This window comes from Salmo salar, chromosome 11 (genome assembly GCF_965601325.2).
Source record: "Salmo salar chromosome 11, fSalSal1, whole genome shotgun sequence".
NCBI classification, from domain to species: Eukaryota; Metazoa; Chordata; class Actinopteri; order Salmoniformes; family Salmonidae; genus Salmo; species Salmo salar.
In genome coordinates, this window is record NC_138301.1 from 99,473,287 (window position 1) to 99,491,786 (window position 18,500).

An 18,500-nucleotide genomic window follows, 5' to 3' on the forward strand; every position below is an offset into this window, starting at 1 on the left:
TAGGAACATAAACATAACAACACACACACAATGCTGCTTGGGCTGGGACAGACCTGAGAATGGCCAGGGACACATTCTGTTTCCAGGGGCTGTCCTTGCGCATGCCTATGCCAAAGCCCGAACGGAAAAACAGCTCTCCCGTGGTCACCAGGTCGCACTTCTGCGAGGCTTCAAACTCCAGCACCGCAGAGTCCCAGATGAAAGCATGCAGCTTGCTGTTGGCGGAGGGAGGCAGGGGGGAGGAGGGGGTTACGGTGCCACAGTACAGTGATTGTCACAACACACATTTACGGCTCCCCTTTGGCCACACAAAGTGTGAGTCAGCGTTACCAGCCATGTCTACCGCCGCTTGAAAAATGAAATCCAATGCCGGACGGACGACGGCGCGTCCCCCATTGGATTCCCCACCTCAAAGAAGCTCGTCTTGGATAAAACCTGAAAAAGGGTGCTCCTCAACTCAACGTTAGCTCAACTATAGACTGGTGTCAGTGCTACTGACACAGTTCATGCAGCCCTGTTCTAAGTCTGAGCCTGGATCTGTCTTGGCTGGATGATGGGCCTGGACCAGAGGGAGCGCTGCAGTAAGACCTGCTGGGTCTCACTGTTCCAGAGGTCCAGAACCCCCAGGTCTGACTGACTGACCCTCTCTCTCTCTCTGCCTAACCTGACTATCTGACCAGCTCCGGCCGACACGCCCAGGCCAGGCCGGCCCGGCCGGGACTCACTTGTCGCGCACGGCCTGGATAGCCTCAGCGGCACTCTCGTAGTTGTGCTTCTCCATGTGGCGGTACATGGTGCTAAGCTCCACCTGCCGCCGGAAGTAGATGTCCACAGAGCTCTGCTTCACTGTGGCATAGATGAACTTGTCTGATGGGTTCCTCAGCTGTTGAAGGATAGGAAGGGTTGGAGGGAACATTACATTCAGCATTCACATACAGTTGACCAATTCTGGAACTCTGTAAAAATGAAAACCTTTGACACTACACAACCACTTACTTTACAGCATTTTCACCCCCAATAATTTTCGCACCTCGCTAAACATGTACATTTTTGGTAGTATGTAACCTACTATCCACAAGTTATCGAGGTGGACGTGTACTAAAAGATTCTCTGTATGTATTTAAAGCAGGACTACTTCTTGATGCCCACCCTCGGGTCGTTGATGCCGGTGATGCGCTCCTCAGGCCGGTCCAGCACCAGGAAGGCAGCCAGGTTGGCAGTATACGATGCCACTATGATCATGGCAAAGCCGGCCCACACCATGCCCAAGATTCTCGCTGAGAAGCTGCGCGGCGCGCCTGGGTAAGAAAAGGCCATAAAACATTACAAAATGTTCACTCTATGGGACACCAAATGTGGCTCAACATATTGATGTATATGTAGCATCTCCCAAATATGACATTATTTATCGACATGCAACACTAATATTTCTACAGTTAATATCAGTATCACAAACTGATCCGTATACCGGTAGTATTTGCAGAAATAGTACACTAACTAGCTAGTATACTAACAACTGTACTGATCTTTAGAGGTTATTTAGTGATAGTATTCTCCTACCTTCTCCAATACCGGAGTTAAGCAACACTCCCCAGGAGAACCACATGGCTGACGACAAGGTGAGGGCGTCTTCTTCTTCTTCTTCACTGTTTACTTTAAACCTCCCAAACGGGCTAGAGAGAGAGCAGGATGTGAAGTGAGACATACACGAGAAGACAGAGGAGAAAACCCTGGCAACACCAGACAGGGAGGAAGTCTGTGTAAGTGGCTACGTAAGAGCGAGCTAGATCACAGAAAGAAAACAGAAAGAGAAGGCCAGATGAGCAGAGCAGTGGAATGATTGGAGCCAGTCTTCACCTCTGTCCCCTCATCCACTGTGAAGCATCTGGAGAGGTCTGGAGCATAAGCAGAGGTAGAGTATGTCACACACACACACACAAAAACACGTGTGCACGAATGCGCCCACACGTACGCATGCACCCACACACACACACACACACACACACACACACACACACACACACACACACACACACACACACACACACACACACACACACACACACACACACACACACATATACACACACATAGACAGACGGACACATGGATCCCCTTGTACCTGAACCGGTCTAGTAGGTAAAGCATCACCGCCACCACATGCACCGAAAGACCCACCAGCAGCCACAGTGTGCTCTGAAACGGCTGCATGAACGAGTCCAGTGTACTGCGAGGGATTTCCTGTAACACACAGCACCGACAGTCATTCACAGACCACTTACAGTCTACAACCATCCCATCTGCAATGAGGACTAAATCAGGTATAGTCTGTATGAACTTTCAGTTTGTCTCATAGATTTTGGGAGGAATTCGGGGACATACCTTTTTAACGAGGATGGTTAGGCCTTGGTACTTAAAAGGTTTGGAGAATTCGATGTACTGGGCTCGTTCGTTGTTTATTGTCAGCGGGGCAACGATCATATCTGCCAGACCCCCCAGGAGCTCTCCCATCATGCCATTCCACTCTTTCTTGTTGCTGTTGTTCACCTGTGGTAGATGGATGTAAAGGGTTAATAACCAACCCAACCTGACAATGAATTTCAGAATGAAGTGTCCTATATCAGAAACAAGTAAGCCCTCTCTTGACTCTGGTGAGTAGCTAAAGGCAAAAACCTAGGGTGCCTTTAACCCAAATGAAAATGAGCAGTATGGTCTGAATGGTATTCTCTGGCTCAGAGATGTGGTAACTGAGCTTGGCTCTCCAGAGAAGCTCCATTCAGCCCATCTTGCTTGTTCAGTAAATCTTGACAGATCAGCGTAGGTCTAACCACCACCTTGTCCCTCCAACATGGAACTAAAGTCCCCAATGTGGTGGGACCCTAGGTTTCCATGGCTCTCTCGGCTAAAGGACTTATTGTAGTTAGTGATTTAGTTAGTGATAGTGAAAACAGTTTTTGTGAGTGCAGTAACATAATTTTCAAAATGTTACAACTGCACATCTCAGAGATAAGATTATATATAATTTGCTTCATAACTTACATAATAGAATGTAATATAAATATATGCAAATAGACAATTGTTGATCAAATCATTTTTGGCCAGTAATGTTTTCTATCTAGAGAGAAGTCTGAGTTTTTATAGGAACTGACCCGCTCCTGTGTTCCAAATTTCCCATCAGCCACCAGGTGTACTTCATAGGTAAAGTTCATGGTTCCAGCCAACTTGATAAGTAGGTCAATACAGAATCCATAACAACATTGAGGTACAATTGGACGTCCTGTAACCAAACCAGCAGAGGGTTGCAAGTTACAATCAATCAATCAACATTTTTTAAACTTTTTTTATAACACCAGACATCACTTGCCCACACACTATTCAACCAAAATCACCCATTCACTTAATAATACAGTAACACACTGCACATATGTTCACTGCAACCAGACTTCACACACTTACACTGTTTGCTTAAAACAGGCTGGCACATGCCCACACTGTTTGCAAACATTTAAGCAAACACTCTAGCATACAGTATTCACAATGCACACTCACTGTACATACACACTGTACACACTGTACACGCTGTACACACTGTACACACTGTACACACTGTACACACTGTACACACACACACACACACACACACACACACACACACACACACACACACACACACACACACACACACACACACACACACGCCAACAATCACACAAAGGCACAATCAGCAATATGCATACATATATAGATACCTACTGTATATATATGTATGCATCTCCAGTTGGTACTTAGCGGGCGTAGTAAAAGCACAGTGATATCATAAACGTCCCTGTTGTGTTACCTGGGATGGTCTCATTTGGTCCAGTGCAGATCACCTTTTTAATATCTGCCACTCCATTTAAGGTTTTTTCCTCCTTGCAGGTTCCATCCTGCTCAGTGGGTTTCACATACACAAAGGGCTCCTGGTGTATGGTCACTATCTATAACAGACGGGAGAGAACGCTGTTTATCACACAGTGGGCATTAGCTCACACTGACCCTGAGGGAGCTCTACATCACCAGCCCTCCGGACAATAACCCCTCCACAAGGAACACATAAAGCACACCCACACACACACACACACACACACACACACACACACACACACACACACACACACACACACACACACACACACACACACACACACACACACACACACACGTGTCGGTAGAAATGGTAGAAATGGAGAGAAAATGAGAGAGAAGTATAGAGAAAGAATAGTAGAATCCTTTGCAGGCCCATTCCATTGAAGATTCTGTAAGATATAAAGCGTTGTTTTACTTATATATATATATATATATACACTGAACAAAATATAAAATGCACCATGCTACAATTTCAACAATTTTATGAGTTACAGCTCATATAAGGAAATCAGTCAATTGAAATAAATTCATTAGGCCCTAATCTATAGATTTCACATGACTGGGAAGGGGCGCAACCATGGGTGGGCCTGGGATGGCATAGGCACACCCACTTGGGAGCCAGGCCCAGCCAATCAGAATGAGTTTTTTCCTACAAAATGGCTTTACTACAGACAGAAATACTCCTGTTTGATTAGCTGTCCGGGTGGCTGGTCTCAGATGATCCCGCAGGTGAAGAATGTGGAAGTCCTGGGCTGGCATAATTCGTCTTCGGTTGGTCTTCGGTTGTGAGGCCGGTTGGACGTACTGCCAAATTCTCTAAAATGACGTTGGAGGCGGCTTATGGTAGAGAAATGAACATTACATTCTTTGGCAACAGCTCTGGTGGTCATTCCTGCAGTCAGCATGCCAATTACACGCTCCCTCAAAACTTGAGACATCTGTGGCATTGTGTTGTGTGACAAAACTGCACATTTTAGAGTGGCTTTGTATTGTCCCCAGCACAAGGTGCACCTGTGTAATGATCATGCTGTTTAATCAGCTTCTTGATATGCCACACCTGTCAGGTGGATGGATTATCTTGGCAAAGGAGAAACGCTCACTAACAAGGATGTAAACAAATTCATGCACAACATTTTTGAAAAATAAGCTTTTTGTGCATATGGAAAGTTTCTGGGGTCTTTTATTTCATCTCATGAAAAATGGGACCAAGACTTTACATGTTACATTGATATTTTTGCTCAGTATATATATATATATATATACACGAAATATCATTGTTTGAAGAGGGTAAAATGCGATACCTTTAGTCTCGTGGACATCTGAAAGCCCCGCGGTTTCTCTGTCTCTCCTCCCGGCCAGATGATCTTCCTCTGATTATTCATCACCACCTACATGGTCATGACACCATGATTAGAGGAGTGCTGACATAGTGTGTGGAGCTGATGAGCGCCAAGCACAGGGGAGTCCAATACTGAAGAGTCAGCTGCTTTAGCAACAGCTCAGCATCTAGCTAATAAAACCTGCTTTCTAACTACCATGCTTACTTCTTCATAGAGGTGTAATAGCAATAGACAGGAAGATCACAGTAAAAACAGAAATAATCACTGTTGCCATGAAGTTACCTGTGTTCCATTGTAAATCCCAACTTGAATGAGTCGACTCTTCTGGTAGTTGAGAATGCTGTAGTGAGCGTACTTCCTGTCGCCATCGTCATTGAATTCCACTCGTCCAGTGAGGCCCTCTGGGTACTTTGATGACATCAGAACCCTGAGCGAGAGGAGAAATTGAAGTAGATCTGAGTGTGAGAGTGTAGGGGAATAGGCAGAGTGAGAAAGTGTTTGGATGTTGGTGTCTTCCTAAATTATACAAATGTACCTTTTGAAGAGGGGCCCAGTCTTCCAGATGTTGGTGTTTCCCACGCAGCCTCTGGGCGGCTCCGTAATGTTCTCCTTCTCAAAGAGCTCCTGGATGGACTGGGCCACCACGGCCACTGCGTCATTGATGTGGGCCGACTCGTTCTTGCCGTTGATGAGCTGGAGGCCAATGAGACCTGTTCACATCACACCAACAGCAGAACAAAGTAAATCAGTGACCTGCTAGACTCCCAACCATCAGGATCCTTTTGCAATACACACACTAAAAACTTATAGGAACCTCTTGTTCAGCCATCATGAGGAAAGGTCCAACCGCAAGTTTTTGATCCAGCACCATCCTCTTGCTCTATTTGTGAAATTAATTTGGATCACCCAGCACTGGAATAAACAAGCGCTGGAAGTTTTTGAAGCATGAACTTCATCTTGATGGAAATTGATTTCGGATGTTCTTTTTATTCCTTTCCAAGAAGAAGAGGCAACATGATCACAGAGTAATAGCTTGATCAATATTTTGAGGTTGTTAGTGAACTTTGCCCAGCATGGGGGGAAAAAGAGTCCCTTGAAGTTGGATTGATTCAATTCTATCACCCACTTTATAGGGGTTAGGTTGGAAAATACCACAAGCAGAAAGCTATAGTGTATGTGTGGGACCAAACAAACATACATCAACTAGATTAGAGAATTAATATACAAATTACATTAACAATCCAACTTCAGCTAAGTTTTCTTATTGCAACTGGTCCAGTAGTCTTGCAGACTCCTGAAAGAAGCCACAGAGGTGAGTTTAAGACAGCAAAAGATGCTGAGACATGGACATGACTGACAAGAATTATCTGCAGGGATCGGGGCATTGCCTTACGTTAGATTGCGCTACTAATCGTCTGCACTGAGGGACGAGCGTCACGTAGGAGTGACGCCACCTAACGTAAGACAATGGGGATCGGGGGTGTTGGAGTGCCTAGGGTTTTACGCTTATGTTTGTGACCACAAAGTGACATATTATGTGAGACTTGTGCAGACTCCGGGACATAAGAAAGGACAGTTGTAGCTTACCATTCTATTTCAGTTACACTTCAATGTGGGGGTTGCAAAACACCCTTTATAAACTCATGAGAACCAAGCTATTAATATATCAGAATGGCACTATAAAGGCAGCAATCGAAACTTTGGATAACCCAACATATATTTTTAGGAAACATACATGTACGACTTCATCTATCAATAGTTCTGACTATAAATAAATAGGTTCGGAGATACAGGACTTAACACTGTGTTAACATTTGTTTAAGAGATTATTGTGTACATTTCTGTGACTCATTTAAAACCTTTAAACATAAAAAAATGCTTAAACGTTTAAATGCTTAACACTCAACAAATAATCATACATAATACATCGTTAATAACGAAGCATTCAGCTATGGGTTTTCGCCCTAATCGTAGAGGTGAGATGAAAGGTGACCCCAGAAAAAGGCCAGCATTCTGAAGTGTTTTCCAAGTGGCTGTTGGGTAGCAGCGTACGGTACGTACCATCTGGCGCCTCGCTCAGGGCTTTACCCGACATCTCCCGCTCTCCCACCAGCCACACGTAACCCGAGCCCGTCATGTTGAGGAAACGGGCAGCCTTGTAAACTGCAGCAGCGTCCTCTTCACTGAAAACAGAGATGTTCAGTGACACAGACATGGTTACTTATCTTTCATTTAAATAATTGCATTAAATCACTACTGTGTGACATGCCAGCATTTAGCAATAGAGGTGTAAACTATACCACTTTGAAGTGTAAAATGTAAGTCATTGTAAATCATGTTGTGGTCTAAATAGGAATAGTGAAAATGTACTTATGGGAGGGGCTTTTTGATGGGAGGGGCCTGATGGGACAAATGGGAGGTGCTGTAGGAGGGTCTCACCTGGCGGAGAGGATGATGACGCGGGCCTCCAGCTCTTTGGCCTCCAGAAGCAGCGCAGTTAAGTTAGTCTCCTGGCTGAACTGGAGGACTTTCTCTGCCTGTGATTGGGGCACAAAATAAGTCAAGCCAACTACTTACCCCCACCTCAGAAACCATGCTGACTCTTTACCTGTTGTGCTCGATTTGGCAGATTTTGTTGAAAAAGGGAGAGAGGAAAAAAAGGAAAGCGATCCAGGGAAATTGGCTCAACTAAAAACAAATTGGAGGGGAAAAACGTTTGCATTTTTCGCATGCAAACTGAGGGTTATCAAGGCTCCAAAGAAGGACGTGCATGTTAGGTAGGGGGGAGAAGAAGGTCAATGCAACCAGTAACTAAAAACAGGTAAAGGGGAGTGAGGTGGAACCTTTTCCCCCCAACAAAAAACTATTGAAAACTAGGGAGGTGCTACAAAACAGGAGGGGGTAGTAATCTGGGAAAGTGTTTGTCCCACACTAGCGGATATCCACAAAGGAATAGACTTGCAATCTTTTTTTTTTTCTTCTGAGAACATGCATTCCTTTATTTGAATGAAAAAATTAAAATGGTTGAAGCGGAGCGCTGTTCATTTGTTAATGTTTATAGTCTTTCCATAACAAAATCATTGTTCAGTGAAATTATAGGGATAATGTCTCAAAGTAAAAAGAAACACGTGCTACCAAGATAGAGGCATTTCTGGGTCGGCTGGTGACTGCTTGGGCTGGTTTCTAGTTGCTACGTTTGGAAAGTTGGTGGGCGGCGTGCATTGACCATGCAAATATACCTTTGGTCCTCGCTTGTTGTCATAGGACAGTTGGTCGAGGTTTTCATAGTTCCTTTTTTTATTCTGATGAGTAATGTGCACAGAGAAAATATGCAGACACAGAAGAATATTAAAAACTGTTGAAAATGAATCGCAGTAAAGCATTCCAACAAATCTTCACTTTTCTGCTTCAAATTGGGATCCCTAACACTGGGGCTTGCAAAGTAAATCAAAGACAGCCACTGACCACTAGCAATCCCATTTAATGCTACGTCATATGACCTCATTCACAATCTTTCAAATACTACTCAAGACCCTCAAACCATTGTCCAGCATTGGTCCAGAAACAGTCATACTCTCTGTACAACAATGAGATTGAAAGGGCTAAAATGTCTGTGTGTCAGTGCAAAGCAATCCCAACAGGTAAACAGTCTAATTCTGCAAACTAATGGCCCTCAGGCTCTCTCCATTTTGAATTCCACTCAGATCCTGTATATTATGAAAGGAGCCGCAAGGCAGTCTCCTGCTTTGCCTTAGTCAGGGAGCCATTTTGCAGTGATACACAGCATCTTCTGCTTGACAGACCTGCCTCCCCTGATGCCCGACCTTTCAGCTCAGACCGCAGGCAGAGCGCTCAGGATCTGCGTCCTCCACTTCCCAAATGCTACAGTGACTCTGCCGCATTCGTTCATTATATTGCCTGACAAGCAAATCCAAAGTAAATCCCATTCTCCTCAATTGTATTCACGCTCACTCCATTGAAAGGATTACAGATCTGTTATGCCTCAAATGTAATCTGAAGTTGTTGTAGTCACTGCTGCTCTGTAAAACACTGCTCCCCTTCCAAATGTTGCATGCTATTGTGTCGTAGTGTGTCACGGTCAGTGCACACTCATAAATCATGGCATTACAAAACAATTATTAATCAAACTGGAGTGAATGGGACTACGGTCCTCCTTTAGAATATAAATGATCAAATCATGTATTGAGTCCCCAAACCCAAATCTATTTTTGTCCATTTCTTTCTCTAGCCCTCCACCATCTTGCAGCTGTCTCTGTGTGGCACTGCAATGCCAAGGTAAAAAAAAAAACTGTCTAGATGACTGGCTTTGTTTTCCCAGAGTTCTTTGAGTGCTCTATTTTTGCTACTTCAGTCAAGCATGAATATTGTATGTTGTGTCGCTCATGTCAGTATTCTGACTGAATCCACTACAGGTAGAAGATTCTCGCTATGGGCTGAGTTACAGAACCCCATATAACTACTGTCCCTGTGACTTGTCACAGCAGCACAGCACATAAACCTGCAATTACAGTGTGAATAATCTGCACGATACGGAATATGAAATGTGAATAAATAGAATATTTATATTAAATGAGGAAATGACACAAACTCCCCAAATGTGGCAAACTCAGCATCACACTACTTCCTTACAGCATCACATCACACTGTCTACCATCCCAAAGATTCTGTGACATTGATAGATTAATTCAATCTGGTAACTATAAATCTATTCAATTGTTGCCTATGGCATTATTTGAGAGAGAGAGAGAGAGAGAGAGAGAGAGAGAGAGAGAGAGAGAGAGACAAAGCGAGAGCCAAGGTCAGACAAGATGGATTCCAAGAAGGAAGAAACATGTAGCTAGCAGTTAACCAACTATTATATAATCTAATGTAGGTATTTACCATAGAAAACACCACTTCAACACAGGTAAAGTCATAGTATAATCCAATAAAGTCAAAATCCTTTATAACAAGATGATTTATTGACAAAAAGTATACTTAGTAACTCCTAATCAATCTTGATCATGTTTGAGTGTGACTGATGAACCACAACATGTTTGACATTTCACCTCTCCCTTCGGTGTGGATTATCGTGAGCATGTGTCTGTCACATGAACCGTTTCATCAGCCTCTGATTAAATTACTCTTCAAATCAGGACTCATTTCTCTCCGTCACACAATTACAGGAAGGAGCCCTTGAGGGGAACAAACAGCGCAGTATCAAAAAGTCTTAACCACATCCTGTGTTTTTAACAATGTGTTAATTAGCCTTCTCTTTTCCTTAAGGGAACATTATCTTTTAGGGCAGGGGTGTCAAACTCATTCCTCGGAGTGCCGAGTGTCTGCAGCTTTTTTTCAATTAAGACCTAGATAACCAGGTGAGGGGAGTTCCTTACTAATTACTGACCTTAATTAATCAATCAAGTACAAGGGTGGAGCGAAAACCCACAGACACTGGGCCCTCCGTGGAATGAGTTTGACACGTGTTATAGGGGACATCATCCCTGCTTTGTTTTAGGCTTTAGGTGGATCAGCACATTTAATGAGCTAGCTACCCAGCAACACAACCTCAGAGGTGACTCTGGGCTAAAGTAATGCTTATGGACAGTTTGTCACATGCCTGTCATTTTACTTGTATGGTCTCACAGTCCATCATTTGACAGGGACACAATAAAACCAAAGATACGTATTTCACTGTCTTAGTGTCTTAGCACAGGACACTATGACCACCTGATATACTACTGTATGTCAACCATCCATCACATTACAAGTCTCCAAGTGAGCATTACACTGGATTTGTGAACTACATCCCTTCCAAACAACATACATGTACCACAGCACAAATATACATGAAGGATCTACGGACCATCATTCTGTTTGGGAGTCATTGATATTTTGCAAAGCCCCAGGTTCAAGTCCGCTATTTGGCTCCCGTTGTGGATTGACACAGGAGAATTTGACTATGGTGAAAAGCAACATGAGATGAGTAAAAGATGTACTCAGATCAGAACACATTAGACGCTGTAGATGTCTCTAGCATTTTGATGTTAGCCAATGTTTACACAATGGTCAGTGAGAGATGTGTTCACACGACAGAAAGGAAAACAGTTATATACATAGAAGACCTTAAACAGAGATTACACACACACACACACACACACACACACACGCTGGGGGTGCGGTGAGCCCGATCGTCTCACCTTTGTTTCCTTCTCCTCCAGTAGGGTCTCCAGTCTTTTCTGCGCGGCCCGCCCCTCGTGGTCATCGCTGACGATCAGGATGATGTGGTTCCATCGAAACTCTCGCATCATGTCGAACCACACGTGAGCCTGGTGGGAGTACGGGGGGACAGTCCGCAGAAAAGACAAGTGGATACTCTGGGGAGAAAGCAAAATAAGAAGGAGTGCGAGGAAATGATTTGCTTGTCATCCACGGTTTTGCTGTTCTTTCTAACATATTCATGAGGCCTTTGCAATTGTTCACAATCAAACAGAAATGTCTTGTCCTTTCAGGACATTTGGAGCAGAATGTAATTCATCCACAGCTATTTTGGTAGCTAGTGAAGTGGAGTAGAATGTATGTCTCTCTTATCTGTTTAGATCCCCGTGGTCTGCTCCATCATTCACCTCTCTTTCAACCCCTCTATCTCTCTCTCCCTCCCTCTCCCTCTGTCCCTCTCCCTCTATCTCTCCCTCCCTCTCCCTCTGTCCCTCTCCCTCCCTCCCCTCCCTCTCTCTCTCTCTTTCTCTCTGTCATTTCTCACCTTGTCGGAATAGATGGACATGCGTGTGGTGAGGCCCACGACAGGGATGCGGTAGAAGCCTGCGGTGTAGGATACAGGCGTGGGGGTGAGGTGGTCGTTGGACTGGGGAGGATGACTCACGAGGATGGCATACACCTGCAGACACAAGTACGGGGATTAAAGAAAAACACACACCTGTAAAGAGAGGTGAAAGGATAATAAAGTGTATGGACTATTGATTCCTCACTGCGACATGGAAATTTCAAATCAGCTCTTTCCTCTTAAACCATCCTCCCTTTTCATTACCATTATGGCTGCATGGTAGATGGTTATTCATTTGGCTCAAAGCTGAATGACACTTATCCTGGATGAAGTAGACCGATGCTCCTCAATGCAGCTCTACTAACTGTATATCGATTCTTAGATGAATAGGATTCTTGAGAAATGGAACACTGATCAAACTGAGGGGAAGACAAAACTGGCGTGATATGCAGGCATGATGGTTAGTGTGTGCAGCCCGTATGGCTGGGCCTCTTTCATCCAAAGAGCGCTTCCAGGCATCTACCATCCCATCTGTCTTGGACCCTCTCCCGAGTGACTAACATGACCACAGAGCCAAGAACATCTCATTGAGTCTCTCACATGGTTAGGTCTCCATCTAGGCAGTTAGTAGGCACTGTTCCATGCATTTGACAAGTAAAGGTACATTTAGAACATTGGCACCTTTCTCATCCCTGCAGCCCTCTGAGATATTAGGATGGGACTCAGATATTGTGGAACGTAGGGAGCAAAGATATGTCAGCCCATAACCATCTCTATCAATTACAACAATCATTACAATGAAGAGGACCGGGGACATTGGAATAGTGTGGAGGAATTAGGGAGAGACCTTTGTGTGTGTGTGTGTGTGTGTGTGTGTGTGTGTGTGTGTGTGTGTGTGTGTGTGTGTGTGTGTGTGTGTGTGTGTGTGCGTGTGTGCGTGTGTGCGTGTGTGCGTGTGTGCGTGTGTGTGTGTGTGTGTGTGTGTGTGTGTGTGTGTGTGTGTGTGTGCGTGTGTGCGTGTGTGCGTGCGTGCGTGCGTGCGTGCGTGCGTGCGTGTGTGTGTGTGTGTGAGAAAGAGGGATTGGGGAGGGGTGGTTCATGCCTCAGTTCTCTTCACTACATGATATTGCTGCTTTCAGAAGCAATGTAATGCTTAATGTGAATGGGATGGACAAGGGTTTTAGCAATGTGTTTCAGTGTTGGAACAAATCTCAAAGGGGTAACATCGCAATGCATAACTTATTAATGTTGTTTTCATTGTTAGGTTTAAATTGCACAAGTCGTATTCACAAAAGATATTATGACCTAAAAAAGAATCGCACTTGAAGTGAAAAACACAGTCATTTTTCGAGTCTAGAGCCAAAAACAATTGCCTTCCATACACTTGTGTGTCTCATTATTGATCTAGTAATAACATAAACCAAACAGTTATAACTACCCATTTCTAATGATCAAATCATACAATTTTCCATAATACAAACTAAACGCCCTTCTCGGTGACATAACGGCAAATCAGCCCAGGCATTCACCCCAGCTGCTACCCCTGGGATGCTTTGATGGACGTGCCCATTGCATATGTGGCCATGTTGGCCTCCTTTTAGGCAACATTTCGTCACATGGCACGAGCTGTGAAAATAGAAACTGCAGTAAAACTCATTTAAGGATGCGTCACTCATTTCTCTCTTGGTTAGTTAGTTTGTTTGCAGTTCAGTGGATCTGCAGCTGTGTACACTGACGTGAGTTGGCCTCTCATCCCCCATAAATCTGTGTGTTTTTGGCCCTTAGATAAAAACTATCAGTCCGTGGCTTTTAAAGGATATATTGATTGTCCAGTTCTAAATGATAAAGAATAACTTTTGTATGAGATTTCTATTAACCCTTGAACACATAGCTTTGTCTGGATAATAGACTACAGATATGGGGATAGAGATTTAGCCACAGGCTCACTGCCCATTTTATTTTTCATGTTTGGCCTCAAGTTCTGGTTTGATAGTTACTCATTATATTGGCTACTGTTTTGTGTAACAACAACATATGGGTATAACTTATAAATAGGTCTAATTTCATTTCAGCTTCCATTTGTATTACCGTATGTGATGTATCTCTTAAAGGCTTGGCCGCAGTTTCATAGTATTGTTATCATAGCCAAGGCTTGAAGAAATATTGTATATTAGAGTAACAAAATGTATATTTGCAACAAACAGATTTTTTTCTTAATATACAGTCCCATTTTTAACCATATAAAAATAAACTGTCCCATTTTTTTTTACAGAAAATATAAACTGCAATAAAACATTTGATATTCCCTGTTCCGGAACTCCAATTTGAGCAGCAGCAGCTGAAAAATGAGCTCCTACAAATATTGAAATTTACATGGTTTTTAGAGTGAAGTACATCGGAAAAAAGCAAAAGAAAACTGCAAGACTGAATAGGAGAAAAAACAAGCAACAAACAAAGAAGATAGGCTTTTGAAAAATAACTATTTTTCATAAAATTGTAGTTATCTTAGCTAGCTGAATTGTTTACCAGTTGCTAAGCAGTTGCTAGGGACTCTTTTGGAAGAAGCTAGCTAGCTAACGAAGAACAACAAAGAATATCTAGTTAACAGAAGAAAAGAAAGAGAAAATCAGGACAGAAGAAAAAGGATATCAAAGTGAAACAGTTCTCTAAAGACACAAGAGACAATAATACAAGAAACAACACTTCTGTAGCTTGTCAACTATGTGTCTGTCTATCCCTGTTCTCTCCTCTCTGCACAGGCCATACAAACGCTTCACACCGCGTGGCCGCTGCCACTCTAACCTGGTGGTCCCAGCGCGCACGACCCACGTGGAGTTCCAGGTCTCCGGCAGCCTCTGGAACTGCCGGTCTGCAGCCAACAAGGCCGAGTTCATCTCAGCCTATGCTACCCTCCAGTCCCTAGACTTCCTGGCGCTGACGGAAACATGGATTACCACAGATAACACTGCTACTCCTACTGCTCTCTCTTCGTCTGCCCACGTGTTCTCGCATACCCCTAGAGCATCGAGCCAGCGGGGTGGTGGCACTGGAATCCTCATCTCTCCCAAGTGGACATTCTCTCTTTCTCCCCTGACCCATCTCTCTATCTCCTCATTTGAATTCCCAGCTGTCACAGTTACCAGCCCTTTCAAGCTTAACATCCTTATCATTTATCGCCCTCCAGGTTCCCTTGGAGAGTTCATCAATGAGCTTGACGCCTTGATAAGTTCCTTTCCTGAGGATGGCTCAGCTCTCACAGTTCTGGGTGACTTTAACCTCCCCACGTCTACCTTTGACTCATTCCTCTCTGCCTCCTTCTTTCCACTCCTCTCCTCTTTTGACCTCACCCTCTCACCTTCCCCCCCTACTCACAAGGCAGGCAATACGCTTGACCTCATCTTTACTAGATGCTGTTCTTCCACTAATCTCATTGCAACTCCCCTCCAAATCTCCGACCACTACCTTGTATCCTTTTCCCTCTTGCTCTCATCCAACACTTCTCACTCTGCCCCTACTCGGATGGTATTGCGCCGTCCCAACCTTCGCTCTCTCTCTCCCGCTACTCTCTCCTCTTCCATCCTATCATCTCTTCCCTCTGCTCAAACCTTCTCCAACCTATCTCCTGATTCTGCCTCCTCAACCCTCCTCTCCTCCCTTTCTGCATCCTTTGATTTTCTCTGTCCCCTATCCTCCAGGCCGGCTCGGTCCTCCCCTCCTGCTCCGTGGCTCGACGACTCACTACGAGCTCACAGAACAGGGCTCCGGGCAGCCGAGCGGAAATGGAGGAAAACTCGCCTCCCTGCGGACCTGGCATCCTTTCACTCCCTCCTCTCTACATTCTCCTCTTCTGTCTCTGCTGCTAAAGCCACTTTCTACCACTCTAAATTCCAAGCATCTGCCTCTAACCCTAGGAAGCTCTTTGCTACCTTCTCCTCCCTCCTAAATCCTCCTCCCCCTCCCCCCCCCCCTCCTCCCTCTCTGCGGATGACTTCGTCAACCATTTTGAAAAGAAGGTTGACGATATCCGATCCTCGTTTGCTAAGTCAAACGACACCGCTGGTCCTGCTCACACTGCCCTACCCTGTGCTTTGACCTCTTTCTCCCCTCTCTCTCCAGATGAAATCTCGCGTCTTGTGACGGCCGGCCGCCCAACAACCTGCCCACTTGACCCTATCCCCTCCTCTCTTCTCCAGACCATTTCCGGAGACCTTCTCCCCTTCCTCACCTCGCTCATCAACTCATCCTTGACCGCTGGCTATGTCCCTTCCGTCTTCAAGAGAGCGAGAGTTGCACCCCTTCTGAAAAAACCTACACTCGATCCCTCCGATGTCAACAACTACAGACCAGTATCCCTTCTTTCTTTTCTCTCCAAAACTCTTGAACATGCCGTCCTTGGCCAGCTCTCCTGCTATCTCTCTCAGAATGACCTTCTTGATCCTAATCAGTCAGGTTTCAAGACTGGGCATTCAACTGAGACTGCTCTTCTCTGTGTCACGGAGGCTCTCCGCACTGCTAAAGCTAACTCTCTCTCCTCTGCTCTCATCCTTCTAGACCTATCTGCTGCCTTTGATACTGTGAACCATCAGATCCTCCTCTCCACCCTCTCCGAGTTGGGCATCTCCGGCGCGGCCCACGCTTGGATTGCGTCCTACCTGACAGGTCGCTCCTACCAGGTGGCGTGGCGAGAATCTGTCTCCGCACCATGCGCTCTCACCACTGGTGTCCCCCAGGGCTCTGTTCTAGGCCCTCTCCTATTCTCGCTATACACCAAGTCACTTGGCTCTGTCATATCCTCACATGGTCTCTCCTATCATTGCTATGCAGACGACACACAATTAATCTTCTCCTTTCCCCCTTCTGATAACCAGGCGGCGAATCGCATCTCTGCATGTCTGTCAGACATATCAGTGTGGATGACGGATCACCAGCTCAAGCTGAACCTCGGCAAGACGGAGCTGCTCTTCCTCCCGGGGAAGGACTGCCCGTTCCATGATCTCGCCATCACGGTTGACAACTCCCTTGTGTCCTCCTCCCAGAGTGCTAAGAACCTTGGCGTGATCCTGGACAACACCCTGTCGTTCTCCACTAACATCAAGGCGGTGACCCGATCCTGTAGGTTCATGCTCTACAACATTCGCAGAGTACGACCCTGCCTCACACAGGAAGCGGCGCAGGTCCTAATCCAGGCACTTGTCATCTCCCGTCTGGATTACTGCAACTCGCTGTTGGCTGGGCTCCCTGCCTGTGCCATTAAACCCCTACAACTCATCCAGAACGCCGCAGCCCGTCTGGTGTTCAACCTTCCCAAGTTCTCTCACGTCACCCCGCTCCTCCGCTCTCTCCACTGGCTTCCAGTTGAAGCTCGCATCCGCTACAAGACCATTGTGATTGCCTACGGAGCTGTGAAGGGAACGGCACCTCCATACCTTCAGGCTCTGATCAGGCCCTACACCCAAACAAGGGCACTGCGTTCATCCACCTCTGGCCTGCTGGCCCCCCTACCTCTGAGGAAGCACAGTTCCCGCTCAGCCCAGTCAAAACTGTTTGCTGCTCAGGCACCCCAATGGTGGAACAAGCTCCCTCACGATGCCAGGACAGCGGAGTCAATCACCACCTTCCGGAGACACCTGAAACCCCACCTCTTTAAGGAATACCTAGGATAGGATAAAGTAATCCTTCTAACCCCCCCCCTTAAAAGATTTAGATGCACTATTGTAAAGTGGTTGTTCCACTGGATATCATAAGGTGAATGCACCAATTTGTAAGTCGCTCTGGATAAGAGCGTCTGCTAAATGACTTAAATGTAATGTAAATGTAATATTGTTTGCAATCAGCTCCCGAGTGACGCAGCGGTCTAAGGCACTGCATCTCAGTGCTAGCGGCATCACTACAGACCCTGGTTCGAATCCAGGCTGTATCACAACCGGCCGTGATTGGGAGTCCCATAGGGCGGCGCACAATTGGCCCAGCGTCGTCCGGGTTAGGGTTTGGCCAGGGGGCATCGATCCTGTATTAACTGACTTGCCTAGTTAAATAATAAATAAATAAAAAATAAATAGCAACCTGGACTCAGGGGTAGACACATTTGCAATACGTATGATATGTTATGAATTCCAAATTGTTGTGGCTAATGTTAGCTAGGTGGCTAACTTTAGCTATGCCAGGAGTCAGGTTAAATGGTTTGGGTCAGTGGAAGGGTTAGCTAACATGCTAAGTAGTTGCAAAGTATCTAAAACTTGCTAATTAGCTAAAATGGAAAAGTTGTCCGTGATGAGATTGGAACACACAACCTTTGGGTTGGTAGACATTTGTGTTATAAGTGGCTAACGCTAATGTTAGCTAGGTGGCTAACTTTAACTAATCTAGGGGTTAGGTTTGGGGGTAGGTTAAGGTCAGGAGTTAGGTTAAAGGGGAAGGATTAGCTAACATGCTAAGTTGCAAAGTAGCACAAAAGTAGTAAGTAGTTGCGA

General features: G+C 45.2%; 1 protein-coding gene across 4 annotated transcripts in view; it reads right to left on the minus strand.

The window, feature by feature from the left end:
* The window catches only part of LOC106563238 (glutamate receptor ionotropic, NMDA 1), a 35,500-nt gene that overhangs the window by 14,201 nt on the left and 2,799 nt on the right, over nucleotides 1-18,500 (minus strand). For 2 of the 4 annotated variants that reach the window (XM_014128635.3, XM_014128642.3), the window contains exons 2-17: nucleotides 12,010-12,144; nucleotides 11,447-11,623; nucleotides 8,486-8,548; nucleotides 7,686-7,783; nucleotides 7,308-7,429; nucleotides 5,782-5,956; nucleotides 5,529-5,673; nucleotides 5,208-5,294; nucleotides 3,839-3,977; nucleotides 3,150-3,277; nucleotides 2,383-2,547; nucleotides 2,123-2,241; nucleotides 1,561-1,673; nucleotides 1,150-1,298; nucleotides 726-883; nucleotides 54-215 (exon numbers count right to left, since the gene is read on the minus strand). In XM_014128635.3, coding sequence (XP_013984110.1) covers nucleotides 54-215; nucleotides 726-883; nucleotides 1,150-1,298; nucleotides 1,561-1,673; nucleotides 2,123-2,241; nucleotides 2,383-2,547; nucleotides 3,150-3,277; nucleotides 3,839-3,977; nucleotides 5,208-5,294; nucleotides 5,529-5,673; nucleotides 5,782-5,956; nucleotides 7,308-7,429; nucleotides 7,686-7,783; nucleotides 8,486-8,548; nucleotides 11,447-11,623; nucleotides 12,010-12,144 — 2,135 coding nt within the window. The remainder of the gene's footprint in view (nucleotides 1-53; nucleotides 216-725; nucleotides 884-1,149; nucleotides 1,299-1,560; nucleotides 1,674-2,122; nucleotides 2,242-2,382; nucleotides 2,548-3,149; nucleotides 3,278-3,838; nucleotides 3,978-5,207; nucleotides 5,295-5,528; nucleotides 5,674-5,781; nucleotides 5,957-7,307; nucleotides 7,430-7,685; nucleotides 7,784-8,485; nucleotides 8,549-11,446; nucleotides 11,624-12,009; nucleotides 12,145-18,500) is intronic. The other 2 variants (XM_014128637.3, XM_014128643.3) reach the window with 1 other exon arrangement.